The following is a 27,181-nucleotide window of genomic DNA, read 5'->3' on the forward strand; positions in this document are numbered from 1 at the left end:
AACATATTATAGGCCTACCATAAAAAGTTTTGACAAATCATTTTAATTATTTTACCTTTAATCCCTCATATGCTCATTCATACGCATCACAGCAGTTTGGGTCTGTGTGCTTAAGCATTTCCAAAAGTGAGATTACACTTTTTCTGCAGAGACAAACACACTATAAAATAGGGAGTGTAGCATTGTAGTACGACTACATATTGTATTATCACACATTTAATTATACTTTATACTTATAATGCATTTTATTATAATTTTTATACTTTAGGATTATGCATTCACTGGGTTCTTTACAGACATGAACATTCTGTGAAGTAAGCGCTGAAACCTGCGTCAGTTTTTTGTCTGTGCCGAAAGGATGCAGTAATAACTGTCATTTGTACCAGGAACGGCTTGTCTCTTAACTTTCTTGCTTTTAAGGATGAGCACAGAGCCATTGGATGCCATCCCTTGATTTCCACATGTCGGGTTATAAAACCTGCTAGCTGTGAGGGGGGGGGACTCAGACCAGAGCAGATCAGAGCAGAGGCGAAGCGCTTCTTTCTGCAGATGCCGCTGGCTCTCCCTTTAACAAAAGGTTTGAAAATTCATGCAGACTTGTGTGATTTTTCCTTTTTCCCATTTGCACATCTGTTTTTTCTTATCCTTAACCATCCAAACCTGGGAAGGCCTCGCGCAGCTGCAACAGGAGCACACTATATAAGACTACTGGTCAAATAAATACTTTAACTGGCTTCTCTGTATAGTTAGTACAAGAGCTTGCTGCTAATCTTAAATAAAAATACACGTGCATGTGTGTGTGTGTGTGTGTGTGTGGTGTGTATATGTGTGCATATTTGTGTTTCTTAAGGAAGTATGTTCATTCAAACGATAAGTTAAGTACTAAATAAAAAATGTACATTTGAATTGTTAGTCTACTTTAGAGATTTAACATTTCAAAAATTGTCAAACTGGTTCTTCTAGTATTTAAGTAAAAATGTTTGGATACATAAAATAACAGAGGCTCTATTTTTAAGCAGTTTATTTAAAGTTGATCAGGTGTTGTAGTACGATGGCAAACATTCAACTGAACATTTAGTCGCAAAGTGTTTAGTTAGTTTTTTTATTTTTGTAAATAGGCTAAATCAATTTCTGTTGTTTTCCTTTTGACTTGAGCTGTTTCAAAACTGTAACTTTCAGTTTTCCTGCATGGTCCTGTTGATCCAGTCCAGATACTCAACCACTTTGGTGTAAACTCCATATGCCCCCGCCAACCCACAATCCACACCCCAGCTGACTATTCCAGCTACCCAGAACTGTTTGTTTTCAGTCAGGGTGAAGGGACTTCCACTATCTCCTTGGCATGCATCCTTTCCTCCCTCAGGGGTTCCAGCACAAAACATGTTGTTTGTCAAGTGTGGCACCTTGTGCTTTCTTTCCTTTAGCAAATTGAATGAATCGTTGCATTTCTTACGATCCACCAGTGGGAGCTGCACATATTTCATCCTATTTGTTAGAATCCGGGAACCGTTGTCATTTACAAGGCCAAAGCCAGATACCAGTCTGAAAAATGGGAAGAATCGTGGTGAATGAATATAAAAACAAAACAGCACACATTTACCACTGTTCTTAAAACTTTGTCAGTCAGTGTTTGCTCACCCTATCTTTCCAGTCGTATATGAGCTGTCCTTTGCTGGCAGACACACTGGCATTACAGCTGCTCTGAACGTGAGTGGATTCCCCAGTTTGATCAGAGCAATGTCGTTATTGTAGGATAAATCATCAACTGAGTCATAACCCGGATGGACATGAACGGACTCTGCGTACAGAGGAGAGTTTATCATGGCCCCCACTTCAGTGCCTCCTACATACATCTAAAGAAAAAAACAAAACATTAGAACTATTCTTTCAACTTTACAAATAGGTAGTGATGTACAACTGGAAGATTTAAGAGGGAGCAGAGATGCAGATGCAGACAGGGAAAATACAAATGGTGCCTTTTTTTATAAAGACCAACTCTGATGAAAAATGTGTTTTTGGTGTTTTTAGCATGTTCTTGTGGCTTTTTTCTCATGTTGGAGGACGTATATTAAGAAATATTAAGACAAAAATTGCATTTCTAAGTATTTCTTTAATTGAAACATTGTGAATAAGGAGCTGACGGGGAAAGAAACGCTGTTTGAAAAAGTTTGTAGTGACATAAAAGTTACAATTGGCACGCCACAAGCCTCCTGTTCTGCTCCATTCTGATGCATACACTTGCAGACAAATAGATCCGTGTACGTCTTCGTTTTCCTCGTCTGAGCTGGCTTTAAACTGTACAGCTGGATAGCTCTAACTCTGCTTGCTATTTTATTGCTCCCATAATGTTAGGTTGGGGGTGTGATGGGGCTGTAAGCTAGCAATAGAGCATGTAAACAGACATCTCTCAGTAGCTGGAAGGGGAAGAAGGTTGTTCTGTACCAACGGTGCCTTCCACATCTCAGAGGCAAATTTCTAATGAACTGCTACTTTGCAGGAACTATGTACTTGATAATGACAGGTGTTTTGATTTTGCCTAAAACGATATAATCATAATTAAAAACAAAAAAAAACACTAGAAGCATTTTTAAAATGGCTCAAAAGATGATTGGAATGGGTCTTTAATAAGAATTAGATTAGAAAAAACCTGCAATGAAAATTATATAAAACTGACTAAAATAATTACTACAAATTTACTGATTAAGTCACATGACTGTCCACAGGCCTGGACAGTCATGGATTATTGCCAATCTCTGCAGTCAAATATTTTCTGTAAATGACACTACCCAGGCAGCACATGTACATCTAACCAATGCTATCAAGATTTTTAGCAAAATTTCTTATCAAATTAATCTTTGCTAATCAGGAAAGACACTGTCCACATATGTAATCTAAAATAACCACAAGAATTCCAAATTGGTCTACCTTGCAAGGAGCAACCAAATCCAGAAAAGAAGTCTTAATGGACAATCAAAACACTTAATCCAACAACACTCCCAAAATGCACCTCAGTCATTGAATACCCACAGTGTGGGGAGTAATGATAACACACTCTACTGTTGTGTCAACACAATTTTTTCACACAAAAGCAGTAAAAAAAAAAAAAGTTGAAAAGTCACTCTGAATTAGAGAAAACCCAGTGGCTGAAAGGTGGTCTTCAAGATCCACCATCCTGCTTTATTTCAGACTACTATGTCCTATGTACAGGTCATTTAACGTTAAAATCCCACCATTTGGCCATGTGAATTCTGTTCTCTATATGGAATCTCCTGAGGGAGTGGCAGGCTGTTGTCACAGTGATCTATCAAGCAGAGAGGCATTGGGTCCCATTTTTGAAGAGTCTTTGGCATGACATGGCATGACATGACTGGTGATGGGAACCCAGTCCCAAAGCAGACACTCTACCACAAGGCCACTAAGCTGGTACAACTTCAAAGCATGTTCTGTCAATCCAAACTCTCATGGGTTTTGACCACCATGGTGGATTTTCTCCTGTTAACAGAGGGAAAACAACATCATGTTCATGTCTGTAACATGTGGCATTACTTACTTTCACCAAATCTTTTGAAACTTGTTGTCCTTTATGCGCCAACACATGAGCTGCTGTCATGATCCACTTGTCTGCTATAATGATACCTCCTCCTCTTCCTGAACCTACAGTCAGCAGCACCTGCCAGGGAATGGTGTTTTGTGGAGCGTCTTTTCCTCCAAAGATCCTCAAAAAGTCCCTTATCTCTTGTGTTGGCTGACCACACACTGGAAAAATTATTAGTGTCATTTTATTACACACAGGAAGACACCATATATAATATTCCATATTAATAATCATTCTTTTTCCAATACAAAACCATCTTTTAATATTTCAAAACTCCCTTGCAAAAACTTGTGCAAGGGAGCTGCAAAGAGTGCTTCACTTAATTCTGTTAATAAGGTAAATGTTTAGGGCCTCATTCATTAATGATATGAAAAGTGTAAGAGTCTAAGCCTTGTCACTGCAGCAGAGCCTGGCGACTGGCACCTAAACATATCAAACTTGGAACACATGACAGAATTGTTAGATCAACACATTTCTGTTCACGACAACCAGCACTGATGTTCAAACCTAGCAAGTAATAGATGATTTGATTGACTTAGTTTGACATCTGGACCTGTGCTTTCATGCCAAAGTGTGATCCCTCCACCCTCGAAATCTATTTGTTGTTTGGATTTATCAAGACTTTGCAAACTGTAGACTTGCTGACATTTGGTTGCCATTAGAAACATTATTCTATGTTATTCATACTCAATGTTTTTCTACTCTAAATCATTGCTGCACACAAAGCTCTGTAGAACAAATTTGCGGGTCAAACCTGGGAGACATGTCGGCTTGGTGACGGCCAGGTCGTTTGACCTCCACTGTCTGTCAGCTTCACACGTAAAAGTTACTTAGGCAGAAAGCAAACAGAGAAAAAAACATCATGAGACTTTTCCTGTGGATTTAAATGTGTACATTTGTAGCAAAATAACAACTGTGTGCATCGCGCTGACAAGACATGAAGAGAAGGTTCCAAAATGACTTTCATGAAGCAGTTTTGTTTATTTTAGAATGGGAAATATTTTTATCTCCTGGTCAGATTCTTTTAGAATAGTAGATTAGATGACTCTGATCATTGTTTAAAACCTACCCTGTAGTGCATTATTATTCCAGTAGAGACAGTAAAAGCATTTTTCCTGCTCATTTCAAAAAGGGTGCTTCCATGAAAACTCAAAAACATTTTTGGCTGTAAAAGTTTTGCTAAAGCTTTATGGTGAGAATAACTCATCTTTATAAATAATTACGTGCTGTATTGAAAGAATCCAAAATTTGTTGATAATTGATTCTTTATAATACAGTTACACCATGATACAAATGTCTGTATTAAATTTGGGATATTGGGTAAATAAGGTGCTTTTTTCCTGAACACTTTTCTCAATATTTTTGCATCTTAAACTAACATTGTTGTGAGAAAAAAATTACCAAATCACACAACGTATCAAAAATGATCTACAACCCATCTCACAAAAATTGATATTACCAAAACCTTTGTGCATCTTATCAAAGGGTATCTTAAGTTATTTTACAGATTCATTTTCTATCAACTTCACAGGGTTAATTAGTTGTGTTATTTACTGAACCTTGTGTTCCAATAAAGTATAAAAGTTGTTGCCCATGCTTACTGAACTTCAGTAAATACTTTGCTACGGTCTCTTTTTGAAATGAAAAGTTAAATTCTTTCAAATGCTCAGAAGTGTAAATCAATCGGTGTTAATGAACGTTCATGGAAAATTCAATGTTAATTTCTTACCATTTTGATCACCCTCAAGAGAGTAAAAGGGTTCATTGCAGTGATACTGAACAAGAGACAGATACTGATTCTGAGAGCCGGACAGGAAAGTCACTCCTCCATTCAGCAAAGGCTCTGGGTCTCCACAATCTATTACTAAAAGGAAGAAAAAAAGGATTAAAATTTTTTTTTTATTTCAAAGATATTGAAAGATTTTGAGAGAATGCTTCTGAAGCTCAGTTTTAGCTTAAAGTTGAACATACTGTGACATTCTGGCAGAGGGAGGTGCCACTGTCCATTGCTTTGACAAACTGTAGAGAAAGTCTTGATCTCCTGAGTGTTCTGACGGAAGTTGGTGTTCAAATGTCAGACCAGCATCATATTCCACACACTGAGAATCATTACTAAGAACAAAGTTTGGTCTAACCATCATTAGCTTGTAGCCTTGGTCACAGCGCACATATATGTGGTCTCTGTAGAAATATTCAGTCATAGACGGAGTAACCCTTCCTCTGGTTACACTACCGGGCATCGGGCACTTCATCCCTGCAAGCAAACACGTGTCACAAACTTCATTTTCTGTTCATTTGTTTTATTTTTTATGTGTACTCCCTCACTTCCTGTGCTGTAGTCTAAGCTCCAGCCCTTGCTCATCCCTTCGTTATCAGTGTGGTACTCCAAAGTGACAGAACTGGAGTTTGTGTCAATCAGTCCTGGGCTCTTTTTTCCACAAAGCTTCACAGGCTCTTTGTTTGGCAGCGTCACCTTTAGGAAAAAAACGCTGCATGATTTTTGCCATAGAGGTTATTGTCAAAATAAACAGAGAGGCTTCCTATCACCTGAAGCCAGTGATGGAGACAGTGTGGGCCATTCTCTGAGTCAACACTCTCAATGTGGAAAATGTCAGAGAAGTTCAGAGAGACGGTGAAGCCATTTTTCACAGAAATAACATACTGACAGGACAGTGAGTATGGTGAAAGGTTTGGATAGCCCGGACTGGACAGGTGTCCCTCTGGCTCATCGAAAATTCCATCGCCGCAGGTTACTGAGAAAGGGGTAAAGGAAAATAGATCAAAAGTTAAATTAGGATTTGTTCTATGGCAACTCGATTCCATATTTTGATTGACAGTACAGTGTTTTTGCATGTGACTCACAAACGCAGGTGCTCTTGTCTGAGCGAAGCTCATAACCATGGTGACAAGCACAGAGATACGAGCCGAGTGTATTGAGGCAGATCTGAGAACAGAGTGGGCCATTTCCTGTTTCTGGTGCAGAACATTCATCTACGTCTAATGATGGGAAGGTCACAAAGTCAGAGAGAAGTGGAGACGGGGGTGGCAGAAATGTTGACACAAAAGAAAAAAAGTCACCTATGGCTTGGAAGTGAGCAAAGAAGCCCACGTTTTGGTGGCGCTCTGGGTTGCTGTCGTCTGACTGGAATATGAGGGTTAGACTGTTGCCTGGAGACAAGATGGGCTGATGGCCTGGATGATTCCCATCACCTGAGTTCTCATTGCCACAAAACTTCCAGAGCAATTTTCCATTATGAAGAACCTGAAAAGCATACAAAAAAATCTGTTGGGAAAATCTGTGCAGCAAAATGATTTTTTGATCCTTTATGGGTCAAATTTAAGGATGTTTTAAATTAATATGAAACTTTTAGAACATATTGTTTTAGAGGAAAACGAAAGTATAGTTGAGTTTTAATAACATATCTATATATCTATATCCATTTATTGAAATGGAAAATGAAGTGTAACTTTAGCATCAGATGATTTAACTTCATTGGTAATTTGCAAATGAAGTTTATCTAAAAATCACGAGATTTTACAAGAAAATCTAACATTTTATTGTAAAATGTTATTAAATCATAAGTGATATGCTTTTTTTGAGGAAATTCAGTTTAAAGTTGCTGTAGAAAAATGGCTTTCTGACTGTAAGTGAGTCGTAATAGCAGCCGTCTGAAGCTTCAATGTCCAAGTGTGTGAAGGTGAGCCGAATCTGGAAGCCCTCCGGCACAGTCAGGTCCCACTGCTCCAGCGCATTTGGGGGATATGGCTCAGGATACTGGGGGGAATGGAGCTCCCCATGCATCACAGTGTCTGAGTCAGACAGCGGGAGACACTCACACACCAACACATACAATAGGAACCTGCATGAAAACAAGAAGTTTGATCAGTATGTCTGCGGCCCCTTGAGCCTCAGCTCAAAGCAAACAGCGGAGAACAAACAAGATGAGCACAACTGTGGAGGCCACAAAGCTCTGCAAAAACATGTCATAGGAGAGACAGACAAATCAGATCACATAAGTTAAGTTTGAATATTTTACGCATTATCGTTGCCGGAGGACAGTGATTGATTTCTTATGTGACAACAATTTAAATTTTGATTTAAACTTCAATTTTTAACTGGAAGTTGTTTTCCCTGCACAATTACAGCGGACATTTTCAATCAAGCATACCAGAGGATGAAAGATGTACGCGCAGTCCTGAAAACAGACATCTTCAAGAGGGAAGTGATCGCTTAGTCTAGCAGCAATTCTCTCAAATACTGGGGAAACATTGATGTATCAAAGTCTGTCTTGTGTGCTGTTTGGAAACCCACAGCGTGAATGCCAGGAATATGTTTTGTTTGTCTTGGCAAAGTCAAGTTGCTGCTTGTTTTTGAAATTCAGAGTAGCAAACAGCTGAAAATTACTTTTCAACCATATAACTGACAGGTAAAAATCCCCACATTTCTTGCTTTTAAATAAAAAAGTTCCCAAACTTTACTTTTTATGAGTATATGTGTGTGCTCCCATGTGTGTGTTTTCATTTTTTTTACATTCGTCATTATTTATTCCACTTCTGGAATATTCACGGACTCTATGAAGAAATGTGAGGACTTTTAAGGGCAAAAATGTAAAAACCTGGTAAAGGGTTTGACAATAGTGTTAAGATTGGGATAAAATAAGAGTTCAGAATGAGGACAGGGTTAGGGTAGTTTGTACAAAAACTATATAAATGAATGCAATGATTTAGTGTACTTGTGTGTGTTTTGCCATGTTTTTTGTGTCTCACTCATTGTCTGTATAAAAAATTGGACTGAGTGACCCCTGTCCTTGGTATTCCAAATAGGAAATACCCACTGACTCCAAAAAGCCAAAATCCCATAGACTTCTATTGAGAAATAAACAACTATTACTAAGTCATAATATTTGTCAGAATAACCAGTCTTGCTCTGCTACTTTTTTAACACTTTTTGGTTAATCCTATTTTTTTTAATGATATTTTGTCAGTAGTCAAAGTTATTCGCGTTATAAACGGACCGATCAGATCAGATACCTCAATAAAAGCTTGTGGTGCCCGCTGGCCCTCCAACATGGCGACGTCTACATCATGAAAAAATGGTGACTGAATTAACTATGATTGGAGCCATTTTCTATTGGTGACGTCACGCTCAGTCAGTCCAGTCAGAGGTCTTACTCTTTATCTGCACGTCACTCTGCAAATAATTACGAACATTTTTATATTTGGACATTTCATAATTTGCATATTTGCACACTACGACATACAACCACTACATATACTTTGTTAGATTTTGTTTTTGCACTGTAAATGGTGACTGCTTCAATTTCACTGTCCAAGTGGACAGGGACAATGTATATCTTACCTTATCTACTCAGCCACTGGCATGATTTCACCACTAGAGGAAGCAGTTGATATTTTTTTATACCTCACCATGGTTCAGAGCAACTACTGCTTCACTTGTTGGGTTTCTAAAAATGACATGTGATCATTGATTACATTTATTCACATTAGTGCAATCAAGTAGGGGTTTAGATACTGGTCAGAATCTGTCAGAGCTGCATTATTACTGCTGGATTGGCTCCCTGCTCATTTCAGAATTGATTTTAAGATTCATTTAATGGTGTCTAAATGTTTTAATGGTATATGCACATGTATGTATATATACTATGTATATATACTATTTTTTTCTATACTATTATGCATCTCATCTTATTCTCAATTTTATGTTTTTATATACATCTTATGTCTTTATTTATAGCATCTTTTCATGATTTTAATCCCAGTGTTCTTGTAGGGATCTTTTCTGCCAGGGCTTGCTGGTTTGGTCAGTGGTTGTTGCCCGGTTGTCGCTCCTGCTGGGGCGGCTGCAGTTTAACATTGCAGCCTCCCGACTGTGAAGTGGACCCCGTTGCTGTCCCGGTCCTGGTAGTCACTGTGGCGATGTTCCTACAGTCGAGCTGGCTCCTGGTATAAAGAAATTCCCAAATACTGTTTCCTCACAGCAGAGCCAAGCCTTACATTCTTTTTGTGTGTGGGGTCATGGGTCATATGTGTTAACGGTGGGGAGTAGGATGGGTGAAGGGTGGGTTGGGTTTTATTGTAATATTGTGTGTGTGTGGTGTTTTTTTTTAATGTTTTTTTTGTTTGTTTGTTTGTTTGTTTGCTTGCTTGTTTTCAATGTCGACAGAATGCCCGTTCCTCTTCTGAATGTGGCTAATCTGCTTACCTGCATTTGTCTCCAAAACATGAGCTGTTCCTCTGACGGATTCATTCCTGATCTTATCCATCCTTGTCACTCCCAAAGAGAACCTCATCTTTAAAGTCAATATTTTTTTGACTAAAATGATGTGTAAAACATGAAAAAAACACAAACATATTTCCACAATTTTAATGGAGATTTTACATTCAGTTCTTTGATTGTGTTTTATATCGTTTGATTGGTTAAAGAAGTGCATTAAGGCTGAATTTCTCCCATCTTGTCAAAATGCTGTCATTTTCAATATTTTGATTCATCATGAATCATGATATCAAAGCTTATGATGCAGTCGAAAAATAAATCATTGTAATATTTAATCTTCAGATGATTGACCATTGTTAAATGCAGAAATGAACCATGCTGTTCTGATTTCACATTAAGGATTTTGATATATATCAGTCATGACCTGAACCTTGTAAATGTGGTCAGTAGCACTGGAACATTGCACCTCTCTAAGTCTCCTCTATGGTATTTTTAATCCAATCTATGTACTTCTGCACCTTGGTGTAGTAGCCCTTGTTTCCCCCGTCTCTACATGGGGCTCCCCAGGACACAATGCCAGCAAGGTGATAAGGCCCTCTAGAAGAAGACAGCATAGGCAGAATAAAAGGACCTCCACTGTCCCCGCTACAGCTGTCCTTCCCCACTGCTCCAGCACAAAACATATTTTCAGTGAAAGTAATGGTTCCAACTCCTGGTAGGTCAGGTGTGTTTCTACAATTGCTTAGAGGATACGCTGAAATATGAGCATACATTAAGGAGCGGGATTTACGACTTTTCTCTGTAGTTCCCCAACCTGACACTGTGCCTACTTCGTTTTCCTGCACAACGCTGTTTGCATCTGGCAGACAAATGGGACGAAGGTTTGGATCTAAGTTCACCCTGGATTTGAACTTGATGAGAGCAATGTCATTGTCAAAGTTTGTTCGTGTGTCATGGGATATCCCTTTTTCATAGCCAGGGTGAATTATGATCCTCTCACAAGTTAGGATGTTTGTATTATCGGACTTTTTACCATCAACAAGTCCACCAAAGATTTGGATCATAGTTTCATCACATCCATCCACAACATGGGCTGCCGTGACAGCCCACTGATCGTTTATCAGCGATGCTCCTCCTCTATTTGGATATTTGATGAGAAGTTGCCATGGTATGTTTCCTAGAACTGCACTTTCACCTCCCAAGATTCTGGCTATAATGGGATTTGAATTCACACCGCACACTAAATGAAAACATAAAGTTGTTAGTACAGTAAAGCCTCAAAACACAACAAAAAAATGAAAAGAGGCAAAAACACAAGTCTCTTACCTTCAGTGCATTTTGGCATGTCTGCTTTGCCATCTGGTGTTACCCAATGACCAGTGGCATTGCAAGTGTATTTATCTGAATGACAGAGGAGAGCAAGTTGATGAAATGTACTGCAACTTACTTTGAAATGGAAAAGGAATGAATGGAGGATACTTATAATCACCATGCCCTTGCAGATTGTAGTAATCTGAACTGCATTTGAACTGGACCTCTGCATTGTATTGAGTTTTCTGTGCAGGTAAATCCATTAACTCAAGGATGCTGTTGCTTTCTATTTGCGGCAAACCACAGTCTGCAACTGTCCATGAGAAAATGCAAGGGAGAAGAGAAACTTACATATATACTGGTATATATATATATAGATAGATAGATAGATAGATAGATAGATAGATAGATAGATAGATAGATAGATAGATAGATAGATAGATAGATAGATAGATAGATAGATAGATAGATAGATAGATAGATAGATAGATAGATAGATAGATAGATAGATAGATAGATAGATAGATAGATAGATAGATAGATAGATAGATAGATAGATAGATAGATAGATAGATAGATAGATAGATAGATAGATAGATAGATAGATAGATAGATAGATAGATAGATATACATATATACTGCATATATATATATATATATATGCAGTATATATGACACAGTATATTGTAAGCAGACTCACGTTCACAGGTGTAGCTGGGATACCATTCGCCTACGCTTTGGCAGGTGGTTTCAAATTGTGCTGAAAGGGCCAAGGCTCCATGCTATTTAGCCAGAAGGTAATTTGAATAAACAGAAAAATGACGTTTTTATAAAATGTTATGGTAAAGTTAAGGTGTACTCACAGAATTCACGACATAGCCAGTGTCACATATCACTGTCACTGTGTCACCACTTTTGTATTCTTGTTTATGGGGAGTCATTTTGGAGTAGGCGATTACTCCAGGGTGGCACACTTTTTCTGCATACCAGAACAAAGGTGATCACTTAAGACAAATACCTTTAGAAATAATTTTTTTTTTTCCTGTGAGTCTGAGGTACCCATTGTCCCAAAGTGAAGCTTGAAGCCTTTGTTGTTTCCAGAGCCATCAGAGGTGAAGTAGATCTGGACATGATTTGAGTGAGTGGAAATGAGTGATGGAGGTGGTTTGTTGCCACAGAATGGTCCCAAAGTCTCAGTTTGAGTCACAATCTGTCAAACGAATTACACAGAAAGTTGTTGTTTTTTACAAATCAAGTTAAAGATAAAAATAACTATGTGTTTGCAACTTGAAATAAAAAGAAACAAACAAGAATTACAAATACAAATGTAAAGAAAAAAATAGAATGGATAGTGTTGCTTTTGCCATATTTCCTCAAATACAGAAAAATTGTATAGGGTAATATTACTGTCATTAGGAAACATATTCATGAAAACAAAGTTTTGCACAAATTAATAATTCGTGCACAAACTGAAGGATATTACCTATCTGAAAAGACTCCCCTAAATTTGTCATTTATATAAATTGTATGTACACATGTTTCTTATGGAATAATTTTTTGTACACAACAATAAAGTAGTGTTTTAGAACTTTATGATATCAGAAAATAAACTAAGATGAATAAGAAAAATGAGTGGCACAGAATGACCAGGAACCCAAAATGTACTAAATAGGGTTGTTCCTTTTTTACTAAATCAAAAGTTTCAACACAACTTCATCTAAACCTCAGCTTTTTTTAGTTGAAGTATGAGTCGTTAAGGGGGAAAAAAGTTTTCAGGAGGTTTGCCTGTGCGTATTATGATTCATATCTTACCCTCAGTGCATCTTTGCACTGACCGTCAGGACCTTGTTCCACATCAAAAGCATGAGAGAAGCGCAGCACCAGTTGATGGTGTGGCTGCACAGACAGGGTGTACTGACAGTTGGCATTCTCCGCATATGAGTCGGGCCATGAGGGAGTGGATATTTCACCTCTGTTCCTCCCAGACAGATCCTTGGAACAGCTCACTGTGTTTCAGACAGAAGTGCACCGACATCAAAATCAACAACACAGCATTACAACATCAACCTTTCTGCATCCATTTGACTACTTCTGCTTCCTCCAAACTCCAGTTTTTCACTTCTTGTTTTAGTACTATTTCTTCTTTCTTGGTTTGTCCTCATTTGTCTCACGCAAGGTGGTCAGGTGGTTGCAGGATTTGTTTTTACCATTGCAAGTGTGTTTGTCCTCAGCCAGTTGGTAACCATGGTGACAGGAGCAGCGGTACCCTCCAACAAAGTTGTGACAAAACTGGGTGCATTTGTTGATTAGGTCATCATCACACTCATCAAAGTCTAAAAGAAAAAAGCGCTGTTAGATGAAGACAATGACAGCGGCTAGCCTGCAAAAACCTATTGAGACAGTTTTTATGGCACACGTGACACCATTAATATACAGACAGTTTATCAAACTTGTCATTTGCTTGTATTTATTTAGCTTCTAAAACTTGTTTATTTTAAAAATCTTGTACTTTACTCCAGCTAACTACAGACCATTTAAGTTGTAAAAGAGGAATTTTTTTCATCTTTGTCATGAGCCCTAAATTATCACATAGTTTTCTGGTAGATCTTTTTTGTTTACCTTATTTGATCTTTCATTCAATGTGACTAATTATTACAACTTTAACAGCTGTCTAAAAATATGACCTTCCTTAAAAAAATGTGACTGGCAAGCATGCGACATCTAAGCTCCCATGCTAAAGTATGAAGGAGTACATTTGAAGCAATTACAAATTCAGTGTTCATTTAGCAAAAAAGAAAAAAAAAGACTTTTCAGAATGAAAGGTAGCCATTGACTCATTGGTAAATTAAAGTTCCACTCCTATCATCTTTTGATCTATCTGAAATGATGAATGATGATTATGCTGGTTTTAGCCAAAATCCAAATATCTGTGTAGTTTTCCAGGACATCGTTTCTGCAGAGCAGTTGTAGTTCATCAGAAAGAAATTGTTGTGGGCAGGACCGTTTTTGTGGAGTAAGCCTGACCCCTTTCCATCATCCCTTTGTTTGCACCCTCTCCCTCTATAGCTCACAGCCTCTCACACCCTCAACTTAACATTAGCGGTGCAACAACAACGGCAAGCAATATCAAAGCTATCCAGCTGTACAGTTTTTTAGCAGATGTCAGCCCAGACAAGGAAAATAAAGACATTATTAGATCAATTTGTCTACCAATGGATGCATCAGAAGGAGCAGAGAAGGGAGCTTATGGCCTGCTGATTGTTATTTTGTTTTTACAGTTAGTTTTTATTGTTTTGTGATAAAATATAAATATTGTCACTTTTTAGGTACATTAAGTATTTTATTTGCATTTATTTCTCCTTGAGCTTACCGTGGATGGTGTAGAAACCTCTGAAGCCGTGATGCCTCTTTGGGTTTGAATAGTCCGCCTGAAACAAAACCTTCAGGCAGCCACCAGGGGGGGAGATGAGAAAGGGGTTCACTGTGGACTCAAGTTCCTCAAATGTCATGGTTCCACAGAGAATGGATATTTGGTCTTCATCTGAGTAAACCTGATGCAAACAAGGAACAGGATTTTAAACAGAAATCACACAAACTTGTAACAAAGAAAAAGGAAAGTCTCTTCATTGGCGCTAATCAAGAGATCTGACCTTCAAGGCATCGTTCTCACAGTGTTGGCTGTCCTCCAGATCCAGGTGGATCAACTTCAAAGACAGAATGTGACCTTTGGGAGCACATCTACTCCAGTTTAAACCTTCATGAGGAGGGTATCCGTTGGGATAGCCTGGAGACTCCACCCATCCCAGCAGCATTGCGGAGGCAGAGTAACAAAGGAATAAAAGAAGAAAACTAGGAGGAGAAATGGAGAAATATTACCAAATGCAGCAAAAATTCAGATATTTTAAAAGCATTTAACAGAAAAGGGTAAAAAGTCGTACTTAAAACCCTTTTATTTCTGTAACCATTTGATCCCATGTTAAAATCCCATGACAATGGTATTAACATTTCTAAAATAGGTGTGTTTTTAGTGATTTCATCATCATTAGGTTTATGACAAAATCTGTGACTTTTTTTTATTTTTGACAACGATAAATTCAACGAGGTTGCAAATGGTAAATGCCAAATGGTGTATGCTTATATAGTGCTTTTCTACCTTCTTCAAGGCCCAAAGTGCTTTACAGTCACAGACCCATTCACCCAGTCACACACACATTCACACACTGGTGGCGGCTCCGCTGCTGAACACTGGTGCCAACCTCCCTCCAGAGGCAAGGTGGGGTTCAGTGTTTTGCCCAAGGACACTTTGACTCATGGGTGTGCAAGGCGGGAATCGAACCTGCAATCTTACGGTCATGAGTTGACCGCCCTACTGCTGCACCACGGCCGGCCTGCACCATGGCTGCCCGTGGTGCAAATCTGTCAACTAATGCAAAAAAACGTTTTTAAATGCAATAGAAATGCAAGAAATAATGTGAAAAAGTTGAGAACTACAGCTGTTGGAGGGTGTGAAAAATGAGACCAACGTCTTCCTAAACTATTAAGCAAAATTTACTCAGTATTTATGCAGGACAGTTATAAAAATCCTTCAACAAAAAACTCGTAACAATCGAAAGAAATGTGCATTGGAGCAATCAGTCACAGCAATTCCCCTGATTAATCACTTTCTGTTTGGGAAAACAATCTCATTGAGAGGAGGAAAGAAATTGAGCTGTGATTGGTCAGAAAAACTTAGAAATCCTTCAATATCTAAAAAACACCACATGGTAGTGATTCTTTAAATATTCAGAGGAAATTGATTCTTCTTTAAAAATAGAAAAAGATTGTGCAACACAAACTCATAAATACATATGAACATTTTAAGTTGAAGGACTAAATAAAAACACATTTCTTAAACATTCAATTCAATTAAAAATGTAACAACAATGTGACGCTCAAGAACTACATCTCCAAAACTCAAATGAATGCAAATATTGTGCAGCATTTTGCGTGTTTTAAAATGTAAAGATTGAATCCCACCTTGATCTCAACATTGTTATCCGATCAAATCTTTCCTCAAATAAACTCTCATCATCTCTCTTTCCTCTTTTTTTATAATAAATTTTACTTCCATTCTCCCCCTCCTTCTGCTCCTGCTTCCTGCCTTTCCAAAAAAAAAATTGCACCCATAAGCATTTTTTTTATTTATTTGCAGTCTTGTGCTTACAGAAATGAGCGAGTTCCTGTGGGTGAATGGGGTTACAGGAAGAGGAGCGAAGCGAAAACACTTTTGAAAGTATGCCAAATGGCTTTTCACTATGAATTCAGTTGCTTTGCTAGAACAGAGGTTCGTGGAAACAATGGATGTAAAGTTAGAGGGATAGGTGCGGCAGAAAAGGAAGTCTTTCTCTACAGCGCTTGATGAATGTGCCAAAAATCTTGGTTTTGAACGTGGAACTTCGGAAACACTTGCACTGTGTTTCTGTGGTACAAGAGCTGAGACAGGAAGGAAACGAGGAGAAACGCAGAGAGAGACAAAGACTAAGAAAAGAGAACACTTGAAGGAGGTCATTGGGGCTTTCCACCGTTTAGAGTTTAAAAAAAGACAAGAAATAGGTAGGACAGAGTGAGGAGGGAGACTAATTGTTGAATCACAACCAGATCAGACATCAGGAGGAGTGTGACGACTTAAGTTTATGAGCAACCAGTGAGCAAACACCAGAAAATAGTTCCTTCTAAGGCACAGCGACAGCTTTGGTGCAAGGACAACAATAAGCAGAAGAGTTAGAAAGAAGATTTCAAACGCAAGTGATGGACTGCAATTGAATCGGCAACAAATGAGAAAGTATGTCTTGTCCTACTGAAGATTTGTACTACAATAACGGGATTTGCTGTGACCGCTGTCTTGCAGGTCAGTCAACATTATGAATATCTATTTCCTTTATCTGTTTTTTATGTTCAATTTTGATTTTAATTTGAGCTTATCTGTAAGATCTGAAGTCCAATACATCTTTATTTGTGCTTTTAGGAACTTATGTACAAACTGAATGTGACAAACAGCAGAAAACCAAGTGTGATGTCTGTAAACACGGAACCTACACAGCCACCAGAAATCACGTCTCTAAATGTATCACCTGCAAAAAGTGCAGTTCTAGTAAGTAATAAGTACTGTGTCATTTTATCACCGTAGTAGAGTCTCTGCCCATCCATTTCTGTGCGGTTATTGGTGATAATGTCCTATTTTTTCTTTGTTTTAATACACACTTCCTCTTGTTCCCTTTTTAGCCAGTAGTGAAAATAACCCGGGTTAGTTTACCGTCATACTTTACCTTCTTCTAAATGTGTCTGTGAATATAAAGGATTAAAATCATTCGTTATTGCCAAACGGAGCTAAGAAGGTATCTGATTTAATTGTAACCAAAAACACCACATTCACTTTCAGATGCTCCTTCTCAGATATGCCTTCAAAGAAAATGTCTTTTATTTTTTAGAGAGCCACCTGAAGGAAGAGAGTGCCTGCACAGCTGAGAGGGACACTGTTTGTGTGTGTGTGAGAGGTTACTACTGCAGCAATCCTGATTGTGACCACTGCCGGTCAGTGACCTCATGCAGTCAGGGTACAGGAGTCAAAGTCTTAGGTAGCTTTCATCTAAGTTGTCAATAAACACCATGGATCCAGGAGTTTTTGCATAAGCTGAACATGGTGTTCCAACTTTTTCAGCAACTCGCATAAACGACACAATATGCCAAATGTGTGAAAAGGGAACCTACAGCAATGTGACGGATTTCTACTCCCCTTGCAAAGCTCACACCAGGTAGGACTGGGTTTTGATATCACTTTTGTTTATGATGAAAAAGAAGGTTTACATGTGAAGAGTGACATAATTAGTCATCAGCTGAGGTGCAGAAAGGGCTCCAAGTTTCGTTTGCTTTCCTTCCTCTGTAAAATCAAATCATCCCCTCTGCTCTAACTGTAGGTCATCGAAACTGTAGCCACCATATAGTAAAGGTTTCCTGAGGCTCACAGGGCGAATGTTTTTGGAATTCCCATGTCTTGCATTGTTTATCACCTCTGAGGGGGGACTTTCTACTTCTAAAGGCTGTAATTTCCTATCAATTAAAAATCGTGCTTCCTGCACCTTTTCACAGCGTTTGAGTTAAAAAAAAAAGTATATTTTGTTGACTGCTTATCCAAAACCATCAAAAGATAATGACATGAACCAGTTTTGTGTTGACTTAAAACTGTTTCATATGGGTGTTGATTTTTAAACTTTATGCTTCCAGATGTGAAGACATTGGAAGACAGCTTCTAACTCCTGGAACTAAAGAACGGGATGCTGTCTGTGGAGACCTCAGAACTCGTAGGTTCTTCATTTTAACTCCAAGCCACCACTTGAGATACAGTTCTTTAAAAAGAATAGTCCACACTCTTGGCTACTTTTGTCACTGCGGGGCCTTGAGTCCCAACTTCTCCCGGGTGTTTCTTAGAATTGAGATGAAGTAGACTTACTGAGGTCCTCGTACTGAGGAAGGCAGAGGAAGTCGTAAGGATGTAAAGATGAAAAGCTTCAGTCTACAGAACGCTGCTAAAAAGGCTCAAATCAATGTGTGCTTTTTGTAAAAAAAAAAAAAAAAAACTCCTATAAAGTACAAAACTAAGTTTCAGGCTGTTGTTTTTAAACATAGCTCTTAGTTTTCTTGCAAGTATGATTATACTTGCAATTATTACATTTTAAAAAGTTCTTTTTCTAAGCTAATCTGTGGATAGTATCACACTGAAATGGTCTGATTTCACATATTTATGAGTTAAATTAACAAATGCAGTGTCATGCAGCAATTTATAGGAAAATTTGCACCCTACAATCCAGAATTTGAGCTCTTCCTCATTTGAACCTCGTGGATATTTTGACATGGAAGTCAACAGCCAATTGCTCTCCTCTGAAACCAGCCTCCAGTGGTGTTTTGCAGAACTGCAGATTTGGGACCTCTGGGTTTGCCTCAAATGTAGAAGAGAAGTTTTTTACATAGAATAGTAAACCTGGTCCTAATAAAAGCTAAATTCAAAGCAGACCCTCAATAACTGAAGATAAACCGGAGATAACAGCTGCAAACTACGCACAGTTAAAAAAACTGAATGTATACAGGTAACAAAAGACATAATGCAGAAATAAAATCTCCTTTCAGAATCTGAGGGTCCTGTCTAAAAGTCTAAGTTTGTAAAGGAACCACTACAGTTTACCTGTACAGTTTCAAATTCAAATTAATTTATTTATATAGCACCTTTAATGTTAAGAAAACAGCTCAAGGTGCTGTACATAAAAACAAACAAGGATGCAAAAACACCAATGCAAAAAATCAATAAATAAGCCCCTCATAATAAAATACACAAAGACAAGCACAAGTAAAAGAGAAATGACTCAAGAAGAAAAAACCTTAAGAAGAGATAAACCAAGAAGGTGCCGTCTGCTCTGTCCTCCTGTTGGCCTGGGTGTCAGCATAGACACAAACACCCCAACCAAGGGTGAGAAAACACTCGTAGATCCTCTAAAATGTAAAAGTGATAAATAGAAAATTTAAAATATAAAAACAGCTAAAATATAAAAAATTCAAATAAGTTCATGCATTAAAAGCCTAAAACACCTGTAATATAAAAAGAATAAGTTAAGATGTTAAAAAAAAAAAAGAAATAAATAAATAGATAAATAATAATAATAAAAAAAACACACATTAAACAAATAAAAATGTAGTGAAATATCATAAAATATAACAGTAAGAATTTTAGATCCTCCATAGGAGATCTAATAAAAAGCTGAATAGATGACTAAAAAAACAAACATTTCTGGGTAAGTCACTCCAATTATTTCTATATAGGTGATGGTTATCTGAACTGCCTGATAAAGGTGCGTAAATTTTGTTGTATTTACAGTAGGTCCTCATGTCTTTGTGTACCAGATTGTTCTTGGATGCTGCCTGCAGGCCTGTGGTCGGGATTGGTGCTGACGTTGCTCATCGTGGCAGCTTTCATCTTCTGGAAAGCTAGACGCAGATCATTCAGAGCAGGTCTGGTTGATGTGTCACTTGTGTGGGCATGTTTTCTTCTTTCTTCTAATGGTTCTGATGTAATTTTGAACAATCATTTAAAAAAAACCTCCCTGTAGAAGCGAGCATGCAAATGGGAATTTGCGGTATAGACTTAATGAGGAGACATAGCTGTGGGTCTTCTTCTCTTTTAAGCCATACAGCTGAAGGTCATGACACTTTGTGAAGCTTGTTTCACACACACAGAAACTCCCACTGCTTCCCTACAGTGAGCTTGGAACAAAAGTAAAAAGGTGACATCTATGTCTTCAGCAACGTTAGTCTGATTATCAACATAAATACATAATGTAACTGGTATTGTAGTTTTTGCATAAATATAAGCAGTTGAATCAAAATTTGAGGCAGATGTGTGATGCTGAAGTATCAACACTGGCAACAAACAGACCCGGGAGAAACCACACATCCTGCGCAGTTTCAGCTTGACACAGTTATTCAGTAGGACATGACGCACTTTACAAAAACTTAACCTCTGAAACTAAGCCTACGTACACAGAACACTGCTGTCATATTCTTATCAGCTAACACAACATTTTCCTTAACATTTGCTTGTTTTGAAAACAAAATTGATGACAATAGATCTAATCAGTCCTGCGATGGACTGGCAAACTATCCAGGGTGTTTCCTTTCTTCGCCCAACAATGGCTTGGATAGGCTCCAGCAACCCTGAAAGAGATTAAACTGACTTAGAAAATGGATGAATCTAATCAATAAGTGATTTGTTTCATGTCACGAAAATCACGTGTTTCGGTTCTTAGTGGTAAAATTGAAACTTACTAACAAGGTTTGGTGCCGTGTGTGAATATCCTCAAAGAACTGTGTAAAGAAAATAACAAAAATGAATTAATACTGTTTTGGTGCCAAATCCTGTTTTTGTGGCTCCTTTGCTAGAAATGTTACCCTTACTTTTTTAGGGTGGATTTGAAGAATTTCTCATTTAGAGTCCTTTTTTTCTGTTTAACAATTTTTTTAATATTTTGTACTCACTGAAAAGGAATTATAAGGATTTCAGATATAGTAATTCTGGTGAAAGTTTGATCCAAGTACAAAAACAAAAGAATAAAGGTTAAATGTTCCAAAAATTGGTCGGGAAAAGAAGAATGACAAATGTCTACTATTTCGTTTGTTTTCAACAAAAACTTCCATTTTTCAAATGTAGCTAAAGTTTATAAAATAATATTATTTGGCCATAAAATGAATCTAAAACACATCTTTGCAAGTTGTATTTTTTACAATATAACTGCTAAAATTTGTGCAACTTTGTCCTTCTTAATGCAGAACATTCTGAAAAAAAATTTATTTTTACTTGCACTCCATTATTTTCAATAAAAAATTCTGAGTGACGCCGTTTTTTTGCACAAATAAATAAATATAATACGTAAGTGCTATGTAAATGTCTGTCAGTGATAAATAAAACATTAATCTACATGCATTTTGCAGAGGGAATTGAAAAGTAGCATGACACAGAAAAGCCTCAACAGGATGTTGGTAGACATGTTTCTTATTGAGAAAAAATAGCACGCATCATGAGTCACCCCAGACGATGCACCACAGGATGTAGACCACCATTGTGCACTAACTCAAAAACAGAAAAGCGGGGCGGTATATCCCGTAAACGCTTCAACAAAAAGGGGTACAAGGAGATGACAGAAACATTTACCGAAGAAGAGGTTAAAAATAAATCTTTCTTTTTTTTGTTTGGGGGGAAAAAATCCGACTCTAAGTGTGAATCTCAGTGTTTGATTGTTGGGTTTGCATCAGAATAATGGCATGAACTCCCTTACACTTTCAGCCTTGACACAAAGCTATCAAAATACAGCGTTCATTTGTTTGCTGAAGATGTTGAGGTTGTCTTTGCGAGTGATGAGGAGGAACGGGATCAGGAATGAAGACATCAGAGGATGCAAGGAAGGAGGACATGAGGGAAGTTGGTTGCAGAGAGGATGTATAGGACGAGGTTGAATGGAAGCGAATGAGCTACCCCTACAGCGGGCCGCTGAAAGGCATAAAAAATATGTATTTTTTTTATAAAGTAAGACTCAATTTCTGTTTATATTCTGACAAGGCTAAAACCACAGGAGCTGTGGAATTGCGATGCAGTTCAGTCACATCCTAATCTATATGCCCATTTTTTCAATGCATTAAAAGAGCACTTACTTTCTGAAGAACTTTTGGTACCATACGTTGATGCTTCTTTCCAGGCTGCTGTTGGAGCTGAGGTACAAATGTGTTTTACTAATACAACAAATCTTGTGTTCAGCAGTTAGATGCAGTGTTCCTGTTAAAAAACTGAAGAGTGATCCCCCACCGCCTGTCATTCCACCAGAGTTGCCTTCTCATTGCCAAGAAACCTGCCCGGTTATTGACTGCAAAATAAAAATTTTAAATCCGGGTAAGAATTTCCAAACACACCAGTTTTCCAGCTTTCTCCACTCATTTAGGCCGAATCCCTATTCCTCCCCTGCTTCTCCCTACCCCCTACATTTAGTTCTCCAAACGGAGAGTTATAGGCTATGTCCGAATCCCCATCCTAAGGGAAAATCTAATCGATATGAGTGTTATACTACTATTTATGAATCCACTGTGTTCTTATGATGAAAATGTTGGTGGTTTATTTTAAAAAAACATTTACTTTTTTTATTTGGAAAGGAATTGTTCAAACGCAAAGCATTGTGGTCTATATTTGCAAATCTGGAGAGCATTGATGCACAATGGTTTTTCGCAGAGATTTCTGTGAAATTTCTACGTTACTGGATTGCAGATCCGGACAGCACTACAAAATAGAAAACACACTATATAGTGCACCATGTAGTAAGCAGTGAAGGAATTCAGGCATAGACATAGAAAAAATAGTGTATTTTAATTCGGATGTCACTCCCGCTGGACATCATCAATTGTCGCCGGTCTTCCACATGAACTAGTAGCTGCCAGTGCTCGGGTAAATGCATAACAACATCACTTTTCCCACTCCAAACACCCTTATGATTGGAGGGATAGGGAGAAGCTATTGGGAAAGCGGAAGAACTCGGATTCGGCCTTAGACTACTAAATGTTTTTGACTGCAAGATAATATCTTTTTAGATCTTTTCTTACCTGTAGTTTGTGTTTGATTCGAAGTCAATACCATGCAAAAATTGATCATTGATCTTATAAAATAATCAAGTTCAGGCTGTGGACCATGAGCAGGAACAGACATTTTTGAGTGCAATAATTACATCTTAACCCTTGTGCTATCCTAGGCACTTTAACATTGGGAGTTGGGTCATCTAGACCCACTAGACAGTGCGCTGAACCTTTTTTCTTCAATGATTTGTGATCTTCACTGGTTTCCGTGGATTACATGAAATCCTCTCCACCTTTATCCCCCTTTGGCATGGTAGGAATAACACGTCAATGTAAGGGTGGGGTCAAAGGATAGCACAAGGGTTAACACTGTAAAGCCCACTACATCAAATAATTGACAGGAAATTGGGGGAGTTGAGAATTATTCATTCATTCCTTCATCTTCTAAACCTGTTTTTATCCCTATCGTGGTCACGGGGCTACCGGAGCCTATCCCAGCCATTCATGGGCGAAGGCAGAGGACACCCTGGACAGGTCGCCAGCCTATCGCAGGGTGGAATCAAGATGTTTTTCAAAACAGTTGATGAAATCCACAAACCATATTATTTTGACAGTATCAATTATAAAACATTGGATGTTTTTGGTCACAACAATGTTAGTTCAATAGTTTGACATCGTGTTCAGAAATGTTGATGGATATCACTTCAGGGGTCACCACAGGGAATCAGCTGTCACCAAGTTGCATAGGTGGTTTGGTAGAGAAATTAAAAAAAATACACAACCCTGTATTTTATCCGGGCTGGGGACCGGCACAAGAGACCCAGACTTGGGTCCCCTTGTGGCTACATAGTTAGGCTGTAGCGTGAAGGATTTTGCCTAAGGACCCACACTAGATTAAGCTTTTTAACATGGTATAATTGTTTTAAACAAATTAATTATCAACTAATTTAGCATTCTTTCAATACAGCAAGTAGTTATTTATAAACATGAAAACAATAGATGAGTTATTCTCACCATAAAGCTTTTAAAAATAAGAAAACTTTTCCCACCAAAAGTGTTTTGATATTTCATGGAAGCACCCATTTTGCAATGAGCAGGAAAAGCCCTTCCACTACCTCTAAAGGAATGATGATGAACTACAGGGTGGAAAACATGGACCAAGTTATATGCAATGGGATTTTAAGGAATGTTTGAATCGTGTTAATGAGATAAGGGTCTCAGAAATGCCTTTATCAAATATGATATGAATGGTCAAATAGGGCAAATATAACCTTTCACCACTTTAAGTACCGTGTACTTGAAGCTGTTTAGCAGCTGCTTTTAGGGACTCTATTGAAATCTGTAATCACTATTCACCTTTAAGTAGTGTTGAGGGTAATGGATTACAAAGCAATGAATTACTGTAGTTTGATTACTTTTGTCAGTAACGGAGTAGCATAATGAGTTACAGTCCAATTTTGGTAATTAAATTACAATTACTAAAATACAGAAACCTTAATTACTTTATTACTCTCATTTTGCTGCAGTAAAACCATAGGAGACTAATAAAACAAATTAATCTGTACATACAGTTGGTTCTGACATTAACTTTTGTTTAAAGGAATCAAAACAGATACTAATTTAAAAAAGAAGAATAAAAAAAGCAGAGTTACTGACATGCTGTGCATGCACAGATGTGCTCCAATGCAGAGTTGAAGATGAAGAGAGTGGAAATTTGGATGTGGATGAATTTGTAGGATCTTTCTGCAACTGGAGATTTAAATTATTTGACGTTTGTTGAAAACAAAGGAAAAAACATTTACGTGAAGTGCAAGTTGGGTCCTGATTCTCCTGATAGATCATCTATAATTCCAGTTGATGTTGGGTTGTTAATTTAAATCTATTACCATGTCTGCTTTACTCAGATTATATAAAAGAAATTGTTGACCATGTTCCCCAGAACGATGATTTTTTTCTTCTCCACAGATGACCCTCCTACCATCTCCAAGGGGGAGGACGAAGACAGCAGTCTCCCCATCACATCTCTCCAATGTGATTGCAGTCACAGTACAGTTTACTGCCCCAGCAGTTTTGTCAGGTTGCACTCTGAGCCACAAGAGGACGAGTGGTGCGGGACATAAACTATAAATCTAAGAGTTCATTGTTATTTTTTATGACTAGAACAGATATTTATACTGAAGATAAGATTTTATTTTTTTAGCAGTGTCTCCCTTAAAGGTCTAAGTCATCCTTTAAACCAGAAATCACCATAAATGAGATAATAAACCAAGTTTGTATAAAGTGGATGTTAGTGTACTGCCACCTGCGGGTCTCTGGCAAATACTGCAACTGTGAAGAATTGCTTCTGTGAGGAAATAAGTTTGGTTTAAAAGGAAAAGAGCATTCCAAGTGACAGAGCTGTCCAGCAACTTGGTGTTTGGGTGCTGAAACAACAATGAAGATGATAGTGGGGAAATTGACCTTAACATTGCATCTCCCAATCATCTCAAGTCACTTGTTAGTTACAAAAAGGCCTTAATAATGTGTTTTTATTTTTTGTCTTATTTGTAAACAGAACATTGCCAGTTGCATTGAATTGTCTGGGTTTTACTATTTAAAAAACAGGCAAACGTAAACCTTTTAATAGATTTTTAATAGCAACCATTGCAAAGAGGGTTTAGTTTTATTTCTTTCCTGTGTTGTTTGTTTTTGTTGATTTGACATGACAGATTTCCAAAGCCAATGTGGTCATTTTTCTGTAGTTTGGAAATTGGATTCCTGAGAACTGTTACCAGTGGCAATCTTGAAAATAAATGCAAACTGTTATATTTGTACATTGCATTGTGGGAAGACTTTATTTGCCGGCTTAAGATGTTCTAAGCAAAATACCCAAACCGGCCTAAATGCTGATGTTTGATCTATGTGTTCCTAAAATGCTAGATTTTCTCTTAATGCCAAACACAAAGTACAGATACTCTGTTTAGGAAAAAGTTTTATTTTGAGTCATGAAACTACAGGAGATGCTTCTTTGATGTTTTAATTGACTTCACATCCTTTTGGATTCAATAAAGTTTGTAATTTTTTAAAATGTCTATAATTTTTCTTGTTTGTTTTTCTTCTCATTTCAGTACTGTTAAAATGTAGATGCAACTACAAAATCTATTTACTGAGCACAATTTAAAGCCCTGTTCCACACCACATGCAAGCCTTTTAGTTCTTAAATCAGTTACACTTTTGACAAATAACCTAAACAGATCCCAAAATTTTTCCGTTATTTTTGCTTTATTAGCAATTGCTGCTGTTGTAAACACTAGGCTATTTAATCATTGAAGGTTGTCATTTATCCAGTTGGCCTTTGAGAGTTTAGACTTATAAACCCACTTGGATGAGGGGTGAAATGTTTCAAGGAAGCAGATTTTGAGTCCAGATGTCATGTTTCAACTTCACGATGATGTTATTTAGTCCAAATAACACTTTAAAATTTTTGCAGACACCGATGAAAGTATTAGTCCGATCTTCTTTTGAGCTATCTAAAAGTTTTCTCTGTGGTCTTTTTATAATTATTATCATGCTGTTTTAGCCTAAATCATAAATCACGTTTTCTAAGACATCGTTTCTGCAGAGTGGCAGTACTTGATTTGAAATTCGCCCCTAAGATTTGGAGTTTGGAGCACGATGCCAGCTCGGACGACGAATACAAAGACGAACATGGATCAAGTCGTCTAAAAGTGGATCATAGTGGAGCAAAGCAGGGAGCTTGTGGCCCGTCTATTTTCTACGCACCAAATACGATCTTTTTTGCCTGCTCCTGATTCAAAACAATTTAAACAAAGATATATTCAGAAATACAGTTTCGATGTTGATTTTCTTAATATATGGCCTCCATCACCAGAAAAATTCTACAAGAACATGTTAAAAACACCAAA

At 37.7% G+C, this 27,181-nt stretch overlaps 2 protein-coding genes across 4 annotated transcripts; one reads left to right on the top strand and one right to left on the bottom strand.

The window, feature by feature from the left end:
- Window positions 1–1,004: 1,004 nt before the first annotated feature.
- On the bottom strand, window positions 1,005–16,249 carry LOC101173495. Its single transcript, XM_004077975.4, has 24 exons — window positions 16,158–16,249; window positions 14,792–14,990; window positions 14,512–14,692; window positions 13,349–13,474; window positions 12,954–13,147; window positions 12,201–12,351; window positions 12,005–12,120; window positions 11,842–11,923; window positions 11,320–11,454; window positions 11,157–11,231; window positions 10,303–11,070; window positions 7,765–7,825; window positions 7,239–7,455; window positions 6,674–6,857; window positions 6,458–6,592; window positions 6,143–6,348; window positions 5,921–6,068; window positions 5,731–5,849; window positions 5,567–5,645; window positions 5,325–5,459; window positions 4,350–4,424; window positions 3,551–3,756; window positions 1,639–1,853; window positions 1,005–1,542 (listed from the first exon to the last, which is right to left on the bottom strand). The coding sequence occupies exons 1-24, from the start codon at window positions 16,169–16,171 to the stop codon at window positions 1,176–1,178; spliced, it is 4,188 nt and encodes a 1,395-aa protein (XP_004078023.2). The 5' UTR covers window positions 16,172–16,249; the 3' UTR covers window positions 1,005–1,175.
- A 128-nt stretch (window positions 16,250–16,377) lies between these two features.
- On the top strand, window positions 16,378–26,347 carry LOC105355953 (tumor necrosis factor receptor superfamily member 5). 3 transcript variants are annotated; one of them, XM_011485444.3, is made up of 8 exons: window positions 16,382–17,028; window positions 17,146–17,271; window positions 17,609–17,755; window positions 17,839–17,932; window positions 18,402–18,478; window positions 20,070–20,177; window positions 22,474–22,605; window positions 25,242–26,347. In XM_011485444.3, the coding sequence occupies exons 1-8, from the start codon at window positions 16,965–16,967 to the stop codon at window positions 25,394–25,396; spliced, it is 903 nt and encodes a 300-aa protein (XP_011483746.1). In that variant the 5' UTR covers window positions 16,382–16,964; the 3' UTR covers window positions 25,397–26,347. The 3 variants fall into 3 exon arrangements, with proteins under 3 accessions (XP_020566284.1, XP_011483746.1, XP_020566283.1); XM_020710624.2 differs by having other exon boundaries at window positions 22,477–22,605; XM_020710625.2 differs by lacking the exon at window positions 22,474–22,605 and having other exon boundaries at window positions 16,378–17,028.
- Window positions 26,348–27,181: the final 834 nt, after the last annotated feature.

Source organism: Oryzias latipes, chromosome 16 (assembly GCF_002234675.1).
Source record: "Oryzias latipes chromosome 16, ASM223467v1".
Lineage (NCBI taxonomy): Eukaryota > Metazoa > Chordata > Actinopteri > Beloniformes > Adrianichthyidae > Oryzias > Oryzias latipes.

What these genes read in the sequence shown, in the direction of transcription:
- LOC101173495 (XM_004077975.4), bottom strand. An exon ending in GTGAGAACGATGCCTTGAAG is followed by an intron (nt 14,693 to 14,791) that starts GTCAGATCTCTT and finishes TGTTTGCATCAG; the next exon opens with GTTTACTCAGATGAAGACCA. An exon ending in CCCTCTGCCAGAATGTCACA is followed by an intron (nt 5,460 to 5,566) that starts GTATGTTCAACT and finishes TCTTCCTTTTAG; the next exon opens with TAATAGATTGTGGAGACCCA.
- LOC105355953 (XM_011485444.3), top strand. Translation starts at nt 16,965, where the DNA reads ATGTCTTGTCCTACTGAAGATTTGTACTACAATAACGGGATTTGCTGT. An exon ending in CTGTGGAGACCTCAGAACTC is followed by an intron (nt 18,479 to 20,069) that starts GTAGGTTCTTCA and finishes TTTGTGTACCAG; the next exon opens with ATTGTTCTTGGATGCTGCCT. An exon ending in AATAAAAATTTTAAATCCGG is followed by an intron (nt 22,606 to 25,241) that starts GTAAGAATTTCC and finishes TCTTCTCCACAG; the next exon opens with ATGACCCTCCTACCATCTCC.